General features: G+C 47.3%; 1 protein-coding gene across 2 annotated transcripts; it reads right to left on the bottom strand.

Annotated features, from left to right (window-relative positions):
• Positions 1-1086: 1086 nt before the first annotated feature.
• On the bottom strand, positions 1087-10194 carry wbp1 (WW domain binding protein 1). 2 transcript variants are annotated; one of them, XR_013935849.1, is made up of 5 exons: positions 9967-10194; positions 8886-8988; positions 7177-7344; positions 3888-5157; positions 1087-2441 (listed from the first exon to the last, which is right to left on the bottom strand). XR_013935849.1 is itself a non-coding variant. In XM_080476865.1 (4 exons), the coding sequence occupies exons 1-4, from the start codon at positions 10027-10029 to the stop codon at positions 4634-4636; spliced, it is 858 nt and encodes a 285-aa protein (XP_080332991.1). In that variant the 5' UTR covers positions 10030-10194; the 3' UTR covers positions 1087-4633. The 2 variants fall into 2 exon arrangements, 1 of the variants encoding a protein (XP_080332991.1); XM_080476865.1 differs by having other exon boundaries at positions 1087-5157.
• Positions 10195-10570: the final 376 nt, after the last annotated feature.

The following is a 10570-nucleotide window of genomic DNA, read 5'->3' as shown; positions in this document are numbered from 1 at the left end:
ACGCCGGCCGGTGGCGGCGGAACAGACCGGCTCTTCTTCTGATGGCGGCGTGACGTCGCTCCCATCAATGAGGGCGACTATCCGCCCGGCGGAGCCGAGCGCCGCCGACGCTCTGGGCGCCGTCACATGTCGGCCGGGCGCCGCCGGCTGAAACACTTTTAACTCTTTGTGCCCTTGGATTTGATTCATCCGCTAAATCCTCACGTCGTCTGCTGGAATAAAACTGCGTCCGTCTTCGGAGCGGCGGTGCCAAGAGAAAGAGCACTGCCAGGCCTCGTTTACACGACGACCTCAACGGGAGAAAAGAGCTCTCGCTTTGCGTCGGTGCTCAGAGCCAAGGACAATGAACACTTTTTGAAAACGGGTGTCAAAGCGGAACTTTTGAAAAGCACTCCATCTCTGCCGAAATGGCAAAAAATGCAATTTTTTGAAAACTCTTCGACTGTCTCCGTGGAAACGGCAGAAAAGGCAACTTTCTGAAAACAGCTGTCAAGGCAGAACTTTTTGAAAGCACTCCATCTCACCACGGCTGTACCAACTGGTTCTTCTGCACATGCTCAGTAGAGCCGATCAAGTTTCCTCCGTGGTGTCATGACTCCATATCCTCCTGGACTTGCAACTTTTATTTTGACAGTCACCATAACAATGATCCACCTTGGTACTTTTATTTTGACAGTCACCGTAATAATCCAACTTGGTACTTTTATTTTGACAGTCACCATGATAACGATCCGACTCTGTGGTCTGTTCTCTCGTTGTTAATGTCTGTAGCGTATCGCTCGCTGCTGCATGTGTGGCTTAAACTTACAAAAACAACCAACAGCGCCCACAAGTGGCTCAACATGGTAACTACATTTTCACTTTTTTCAGCGCAGGAAAGAGCGTTTTTCAAATTAAAAGTCAATACAGACTTACGGAAATTTAAATGTACATTTTCAAAATAAAACAAAAGTCTCTCTCTTCGGTTGGGGACCCCTGGTGGATAGTTCAGATAAATACACTTAGTATTGGACTAATTCATCAGTTCTTCTTAAAAAAAAAAAAAACTTTGTTTTATGTGAAGAAACGTGGAGCGAGTCTGTCAGCAGAGCGCCAAAGTTTGTTTTATTACAAAAATAGAATACAAATGACCCAAAGTACACAGCAGACTTCTTTCTAAAAACCATTTTCATCCGTCAGTCAGTGCTCGTCTTTCTTTTTTCCCTTTCGTCTTTTTTCCCCGCTTTTGGCTTTTTTCTTTTTTTAAAATTGAATCAGAAAAGTTCCTCGGTTTCGTTTTGTGTCTCAACATGGAAGAAGAAGAAAAAAAACAACAACCCAGAAATGACGGGAGGGTCGTTTCACTTTTCTTCCTGCTGGTCTGATGTGATCTGACGTCGAGGTCGTTCATGTTTAAAATATAGAAAATAACTGAAGATTAAAGGCAACGGTTAAATACTCAGTCTGAAGCAGAAAGAAGCTGTTTGCACCGAGAAACACGTCAAAAACAAAACTAAACTAAACTAAACTAAACGGGGGTCTGGGAGCTGGATTCTTCCTCGTAACGTGGCAGGAAGTGGTTGAATAAAATGTAAGCTCGCATGAAGTACACACACTTTTTACACTTTGAACACACACACACACACGCACGCCAAGTGGATTACAGTGCAGAGTTCTATTGCTTGCTGGGTGGGTGGGGGAGGGGGGGTGGGGGGCAGCATTAAACAGGAGGTTAATGGGAGTTTTTCCTTTTCTTTCTTTTTGCATAGCAGAAGTCCAGTGAGGTTTTCTAAAAGAGGCGCGACGCTGAAACGACTGAAGGGGAACCCTGAGTGTGCGAAAGCAAAACGTCGAGGTGTGTTCACACTGGTCGTGGGAAAAAAAAACCCGGGAGGGAAAACGGTTTATTTATGCACTCGTATATAAACTAGAAGCTTTCGAACGCCGCGTTTTCTGTCGTATTTGAACATTTTGAGGTCCTGCGTCGCTTCATTCTCAACTAATTAAACCAAATTTACACAAGTCGGTTGAGTCTGAACGCCCGTTTTTACAGCTTCTAGAGAGAAACTGTGAAATTCTGTTGACTATTGAGCAGAATGAGGAAAATCTATGGAATAAATTAACAATAAAGTTGAAATCTTTCAGTTTATGTGCAAGAAATGTGAAATAAATTAAGTTAGAAGTGAAAATTAAGTTTCTCCGCGTGTGTTGTTTATATGATTTGGTCCAGTGTGTGTGTGTGTGTGTGTGTGTGTGTGTGTGTGTGTGTGTGTGTGTGTGTGTGTGTGTGTGTGTGTGAGAGAGAAAATCTTATTTAACAAGAGATATTTACCAAATATCCCTGAAGCCTCCTGAATCTGACCTAAAGGGGGGCGTGTCTCTGGGGGATCCCAAAGTCGGAGGCAAAAAAACAAAACCTGGAAGGGGCGGAGCTTAGGTTGCATCACACATCTCTGTCGAAGCTGGAGGAGGAAACAGGAAGTTAAACAAACAAGTACAATCAGCTGGTAGACGAAGCGACACGACGACGACTAGATTTAGCCCTTAACTCTCAGTAAACCTGGGAAAAGAAGAAGAAAGAGGGAGGCGTCGCAGTCGGTGGGCATCAGGACGACTTGATAGCGTGCACACACACCCACACACACACACTCACTCACACACACTCACACCCCCACACACACACCTTGCCTATCACTCTACATGTTTTACTAAGATGCACCTTTGCAGGGAAAAACCTCAGACACAAACACAATCACGACAAAGCCTTAGAAAAATAAAGGAAAAAGAGTTTTTTTTTTCTATTTTCCTTCAAGCTGTTTAATCTCACAAACTACTCGCAACCAGAGCGACGGAACAAAAACCCAAAAAATATAGAACGGAAAGAGCAACCATCGTTTCCCGTAAGAGCCACAGACTGACGAAGCTGGAGGAAGTTCCTGCGCCACTTCCTCTCCGCGACACCTTAAAAAACAAAACAAAGCTTGCGTCAGCTGTGCTGCCGCCGCCCTCGCCGCAGGCGGAACCTCTCGACAGGCCCAGAACCGTTATGACGACTTTCCCTTCGAAACATCTTTCACTACGTCTGGAAAAAGCTGCCGCCGAGGCAACATGGCCGCCCCGGCCACACTGAGCACTAGGTGGCAGCGGCGAGTCGCTGCAGTTTGTCTGTTAAGGACCGAGGACGGACTAGATGCTGGTTACCATGGAAACGGCAAAGTTGCAGCTGTTACAGTGGCATCATTGGAGAAATATTCTAATTTGTTTACAATGTTAAGAAGTCGGGGGAGAAACGTGAGTTAGAAGCTGCTCGTTTTGTTGTTTTTTGCCAAAAGATCAACAAGATTTCAAGCTTAAACTAAAGGAAGCCGCTCATGAGTCATTATCAAACATCATTTGACCCGAGGAGGCAAAGCATCAGAGCAGACGAGAGAAACGAGACGCCGCAGCCGTTCCCCCGTCAAGACGGCGACTGACGACTATTTTACAGTGTCACAGCCTGCGTCCGCCGCTGCCAATGGAAAATACCGCTGCAAATCCCCGGCGCTGCCAAGAGCCGCAGGGGGCCGGCCGGCTCTCGCAACTCACGCCATCAAACCACATCCAGACCAGCGACCCGCCAAAATAAAAGAAAAAGAAAAAAAAAAGAACTGCTAATGAACTTCAGATATAAACAGAAACGTCATGCCTCATGCAAAACACCAGTGCTTCTTTTCAAAAGTGTTGATCCACCTCAGTGATTTGAACCAGATGACACACACATACACACACACACACGCACGCACACACACGCACACGCACACGGAGCTTTGTTGAAAGTGATGGTGTTTGTACTGAAGCACAGCGGATTATAAACTGAACAAATAAAAGTGAAAACATCCTCCGTTAATATTCACATCTAAACTACAAACCGTGAGACTCGCTCCGACGCCCGTCAACACAACACGGAGCCGCCGCCGCCGGGCCTCTTTTCAAAAACTTTGTTGTGGATTGAAATGCGAGGAGGCGAAGCCGGGACGTTAAACACGATCGATAAATCTGAAGCGCTTCATGTAACACAGCTGTGGTGGCGGTGATGCGGACCTGGGAGGTCAGGAGTGACGGGGCGGGGCATGATATTTAAAACCCAGACACTAAACAACAACTCTTTCCTTCTGCTCTGATCTGCCAAGAACGAGCGTGCGTGCGTGCCCCCCCACCCCCACCCCCACCCCCACCCCCCATGACCTCAGCGTGCAGCTGTGGCCTACATTTCATGGCGCTGACACGACGGAGGAAAACTCCACGCAATCTCACGATTCCACAGTTCTTTTTCCCGTCGGAGCGGGAGAAATGGTGTCGGCGTGCAGGGGGGGGGGGGGGGGGGGGGGTGGGTGGGGGGTGTCCAGTCTCCTCTGGATTCAGTCACAATCGATGGCTGTGCCCCCCCCCCACCCGGTTTAGAAAAGCAGAACAAAATAAGATTCGTCCACGGAGTCTTCATCGTTCCTCACCAGTAGAGACTCGTTATCCTCAGGATCGCCGTGACGACGCGTCTGTGTGTTAAGAGGGTCAAGATGCAGACGGTCCCTGTGCTGATGAAGACGATGAGGATGGTGGCGGCGGCCATCGCTGCGTGTGAAGCGGGAAGCTGCACTGCTTTGGCTGGTTAGTCGGGTCACACCATGTGGTCTCCGGCGGCGGCGGTCTGGCCGGGCAGCTCGGCGCCGTGCTCCTTCTCTCTGAAGCCCTGCTGGCGTTGGGCGCAGCACTCGCCGCCGCCGCCGGCCGCGCTGCACGTCCGGTTCTCCTCGTCGCTCTCCTCCTCCAGCCCCGAGCCCTCGTCCACCTGGCAGACGCACACCTCGATCCCAGAGTCTCCGGTCACGTGCCGGCGCCGGGTGACCAGCTCTTCGTCCTCGTCCTCCGCCGCCACCGGGGCCTGAGCGCTCTCCTCGGCCGAGCGCTGCACCTGGACCGGGAAGGCCTCCGCCGCTGCCGCCGCCACCGCCGCCCGGTCCGACGACGAGCCGGACGCCTGGCTGTCCTCCACCTCCAGCACACCGGTGGCGCCGGGCTGGGTCGCCTCCGGCGGGAGAGCTGGAGTCGCCTCGGGGGGGTTTTCAGAATAGGGGGGAGGCGGCGTGGGGGGGTGGCCTACCACTTCCTCGTAGTCGGGAAGCTTACAGTCGTTCCAGAACCCTGAAAGCCGATAAACACAAACACTTTAGCTTCTTTCTGTTGGAACGAGGATCGACGCCGTAAAAAAAAAAACATGTTGATTCTGGAAAACTGAGTCTCACGTGGAATTAGTGCTTGAAAGAGTTTGAGGGGAGTTGGAGGGGCTGCAGGTCCCATCGGTCAGGGAGCAACAACTCTAAACCTTCTGGCTGTAAACCACTGTGGGTCAAAAGGCTCCAGTCTGGCTCAACTAACCAAGAAAACTAAACATTTAGATGAAAACAGGGATTTTTTTGGGGACAAATTTCTCCAGAGTTCCAGACGCAGCTGAGACATCGGTGATGCTGCCATGACGGACAGTAAATTAGCCTCAAAGCCGTGACGTCAGGGGGAGTTTGTAAAAAACACGCCAATGCAACAGTTATAAGAGAAGTTTTTGGGGACATTTCACTGCATTTTGCACCAGAAGGTTTCATTAAAATTGTCTTCATGTTGAGATTGCAGTCGTTTTTCTCTGTGTCACGACAAAGAAAAACCTTAAAGTTCAAACTGATTTCTTTCTGGCTCTATTGCAGCAGCCTGGCACATCCAGAGCCTCATCTCATTAGTATGTACAAAACAAATCAAACACAGTCGACCCCTGCAAGGGCGGAGCAGCACTTTTATATTCACAGTTTTCCCCAACTTTGGTGTCGACATATTTTCAGGCTCTGGTGAGGGTGCAGCTTATCAAACGCCAGTTCGTGACATGAGTGGACACGATCTCATGCTGCAGCCAAGGAGAGGAAATCAACTTGAGCAACTCGCTTTACAGCGGGCGGAAGAACTCGGGAAGACGTTGAGATCCGAGGAGAACGAGGAGTGGCCAGCAGCAGGAAACTCAGGGAGCGTTCCCACAGCCACCGGCTCCCGGGGTGCATACCAAACGGCTTCACCCAGTCCTGGCAGAAGCTCGTCTCTGTGCGCTTCCAGACGGCCTCTGATGAATCTCAATTAAAGGGCGAGCGAAGAGTGAAGGAGCTGAGAAGCTCTGCCACGTCGCAGTTTATCGTTACTGACGGGTGGAAGGAGGAATTCTGGCTGTTTTAACTCCTTCACAGGCTGTCAGGGAGTTAAAACAAAGATCCAATCACAAGCATGATGAAGAATGTGTTCTGTGTATATCTTTTGGTCTTAAAGTGACTCCACCGGAATCCACAGGGGGAAGCCAGTTTTAGTCGTTGACGTTCTTCTCTAATACTTCGTCAAAACCTTTTAGGAGTGAAAATCCTCATCACACTCAGACAAACACGTATTTCCAGCATTTATATTTCATGAAAGATCCCCGGGTTGGTTGACGTTTTAGCGTCACGTTGAACGTCAAGTCTCCCGAGGCGAGATCCCGTTTGTTCACCGGATCTCTCCAGATCTGGATTCACACGGGAAAAATGATCGACGATACATTCCAGACTTTTCTCGAGGCTTCAAGACTCTTTTTTTGATTTTTGTCGGACTGGATCGGTCAGATCGGTTGATATTCTGTCTGGAGCTGCCAAGACGCCATCTTTGATATCCCAGAATCCCTTGCGGCAGGTCTTTCAAGATGGCGTCAGTCAGGAAACAAACAGTTTGATGGTTACAGGTTCACATTTGGTTGTAAACATATCGACTTTGGTTAGATGGATTCAGGAAACTGCCACTTGGGAATGAGTGTTGAAGGTCTTGTTTTGTTTTAATCTCTGTGCAGAAGTGATTCATTATATGTGAAGTAGATTTTAAAGATTGTTTCTAGTAGAGTAACGTTAACCTTACGCTGCCTGCGTCTCTTTGAAGATCTACAGTAGAAAGTTATCTCGGCCTTCATGTGGCGACTTATCTGATCTGTATTCAGCAGCGACGATTGCAATCTGAGCGTTCGCTCTCGCTCCGGCGGAGGTGAACGGCCGCCACGGGTACGAGAGAACAAACACAACATGTGGCAGCAGGGTGGAAAAGACGCAGAGCTGCAAAGGTCACAGGGAGCGCCGGCTGCAGTCTGGTGAATCTGTGGAGGCCACTCACTTAGATTGAGAGGAGGAGGGGAGATGAAGGAGCTGGAGGCTCCCTGGTAGGCCATGAGGCTGATCTCGCGCTGACGCTGCTCCTGCTGCAGGCGCATTTTAACTCTCCGGTGTCGGTAGGCACAGCAGCAGCTCAGCATGATGATCAGGGTCCACACCAACCAGAACCCTGCGAGAAGAACGTTTGATCGCCGTCAGCACGGACATCTCTTCAAATCCAACCAGCTTCACTCTCAATGACGTCACGATGACTCGTTTGTTTGACGGGGTGCGATGAGATAAATATCACAATGAAGCTTTTGAAAGATTCTGAGAGCCACATTGTGACTGAAGATCAAGATTTCTGGCAAAGAATGTAGTGCAAACAAACACCTTCAAACTAAAAGAACCACCAAACCCTCTGGATTTTAACTGATATTATAAAAATTATAATTATTATTTGTGTTTTAACAAAAGCCGAAACATCATTTAATTCATTTATGTAAACAAACTACAAAGTTAAAGCATATCATTTATCTAAAAATATCAAAGCGATCGTGGAGTCGGTTCCTATAACTGAACTGTTGTTCTACAATGCATCATGGGAGTTTTGTGACTTTAAATGTCGGTATCGTGGTGGATATTAGTGTTATTAGTGGTTGTTTTGTTGTGATTTAGTAAGCCGAGTTAGTTTACTTTAGCAAGTGTGTTTGATGTCCTCCTGCCACAGTACTGCTGTTCTGGCTGTGTCAAAATAAAAGCCTCTCTCAGTCGCAGTGGGCATAAAAGACAGGAGTCTTCCTTAGGCGCCATTCTTCAACGTTACTCACCACAACATTTAGAAAAAATGTTTAAAGTGTCTGCAATATACAGAAAGGTAAGCTGGCAGAGTCAGCAGCAAATTAAATAAATGGCAACGTGTCAGGGCGGAGAGAAACGAGATGAAAAAAACTAAACAGAATGTACCACAACAGTTAAATAGAAACTGGCGTCATTGAAACAAATGACAGAATTAGAGCTGAATGTTTCTCTTGCTGTGAAAGTCTGAAACTGCCCCAGTCTGAAACTGCCCCAGTCTGACAAACACCCCGAAACAGAGCGTGAACCGAGTTCATCCTCAGAGAACAGGAACTCATTGTTACAGAACATAAGAAACTGGATTACATGGAGTGTGTTGTGAGATTCTGTCAGTATTTCTTTGTGTGTGTGTGTGTGTGTGTGTGTGTGTGTGTGTGTGTGTGTGTGTGTGTGTGTGTGTGTGTGTGTGTGTGTGTGTGTGTGTGTGTGTGTGTGTGTGTGTGTGTGTGTGTGTGTGTGTGTGTGTGTGTGTGTAACGATGCCATCACTCCCATTAAAGTCTACAAAATAGGTTGATTAAAGCAAAATACAGGCAATTTATATTATTTACTAATAAATGCATTTAGTGTTACAACATTCAGGTTCTATTTGAACTGATACGTTTTCCTCTTTCTGAGTGAAAACTGCCTCACAAATCGGAGATTTGAGGTCCGTCTGCAAACATAAATGTGTTTTTCTGCACTTTAACGTTAAACTTCCAATCTTGTGACTTGTCACTTCTAACGCGGGCTAAAGTTATCCTCACTTCTGCGGTCACGTGTCGAGCATTTCGTCGGAATCAAAGTGGCATAAAAACAAGATGATCCGAGGAGACGGCTCTCCGATACACACGACTTGGTAGATCCGAGGTGGTGAAACCGTGACGGTACTCACACCAGAGCTCGTAGTAGTAGGTGCAGCACTCCGTCTCTCCACAGCAGTACCCCATCTCACAGCGGTACTGTTCGTTATTCACCCCGAAACAGAACTCCTTCCCCTGTGAACACAGACACAGACACAGACACAGACACAGACACAGACACAGACACACACACACACACACACACACACACACACACACACACACACATACACACACAGACACACACACACAGAAGTCAACACAGCTCAATCGCATGAGTAAACAAGAAAACTCCGGGCAAACTCTCGGTGGACTGACCTATTTCTAGGGACTATTTAACCTTTCTCATTGTCACCTCAGTGTCACATTTCTGGGCCTGTTTATTTTCTCTCACCTAAATTTTAGCGAAGCAAAAAGGCAAAAGAAATTCAAATGGAGGTTTTATTTTCACTTTAACTCCTGCAAGATGCTTGGCAGCTCCTGCAGGGGATACAAATCGATGCACAGACACGTTATAATACAGATAAATTAACAGGAGAAAGATAGTAAAATTACGTAAATTAGAGACACAAAGAATAATCAAAACTATGATTTAGTTGGTAAACATTTCCGATTGTTAATCTGAATAACGATTTAAAGACTGACTGGTAATGTAAGGATAAGAGTAGATTCATAAATAAGTAGGGAATAAAATGTTGAACAGCCTGTGTGTCATTGTTAAAGCTTATTATCAGCCTGGTTTGTGCAGATTTAAAATACAATCTGGAAGCTAACGATGCTAACTGAGTCCAGCTCCTATCAATGCTATTAAACACGTAAATTCACCGGGTACCAGCTAGCAGCGGCTAATCCCTCCACCAACGGTGAAAACTGCAGGAATTTAATCGTAAATCACGCCTCTGAGGGGTTTCCAGCCAAAACCAGAGCCAGTTGGTCAATTATCTGTCGAAATTTGAAAGTTTTTACAAACTGACGTCACCCCAAGTGTACAGTAGGGCTTCGTTTCCTTTGTGGGGGAGACAAAAAGATCCATAGAGGCCTCCACCCTGCCCTCCAAGCCTCGGCCTCGCCCAGGAGGCTCCGCCGACACAGGCAGTCCGAGCGCGGGCTTACCTGCACCAGACATGTCCCGGTACTGAGAAGACCTACGATGGATCCCAGTGCTTTCTGTGGCATCTTTCTGGGTCCGCGGCCGGCAGTCGGTCGAATCGACGGCTAGTGGGTGTGCCGGCGGACGGCCGAAGCTAAAAACGGCTGCGCCCGTCGCACTCGGACATGTTTTTGTTATTCGACTGTGAGGAAACACCGCCAGCAGCAGCATGAAGCGGAGGCTCCGCCTGCAGGGGGCGCTGTGCGGCGCAGTGCGAAGCGGAAGCTTCGCCTGCAGGGGGCGCTGTGGAGAGTAGAGTGGAGGGCAAACTGGGTCACCGTCCTGCTGATCCCCCTGGCGAACAAATACAAATACTGTACTGCGAAAAAATAAATAAATTATTTCATTTCATTTCATTAGATTTTTCCAGTAAAAAAAATAAAAGAAAGTATACAAAATAAATACAAAAAGAAAACAAAACTTATACTAATTTGAATACACACACACACACACACAAAATCTTTTTCAGAGTATACGCTGTGTAAGTGCTATTTACTTCAAACCCCTTGTAAATAACAGTATATAATTAAATAAATCTTTTAGAAAAATTTTGAATATGCATATCCA

This window comes from Lipophrys pholis (assembly GCF_963383615.2).
Source record: "Lipophrys pholis genome assembly, chromosome: 12".
NCBI classification, from domain to species: domain Eukaryota; kingdom Metazoa; phylum Chordata; class Actinopteri; order Blenniiformes; family Blenniidae; genus Lipophrys; species Lipophrys pholis.
This window is presented reverse-complemented; position numbering and strand designations above follow the sequence as displayed.

What these genes read in the sequence shown, in the direction of transcription:
- wbp1 (XM_080476865.1), bottom strand. Translation starts at nt 10,029, where the DNA reads ATGCCACAGAAAGCACTGGGATCCATCGTAGGTCTTCTCAGTACCGGG. An exon ending in CTACTACTACGAGCTCTGGT is followed by an intron (nt 7,345 to 8,885) that starts GTGAGTACCGTC and finishes TTCTTCTCGCAG; the next exon opens with GGTTCTGGTTGGTGTGGACC. An exon ending in CCCTCCTCCTCTCAATCTAA is followed by an intron (nt 5,158 to 7,176) that starts GTGAGTGGCCTC and finishes ATCGGCTTTCAG; the next exon opens with GGTTCTGGAACGACTGTAAG.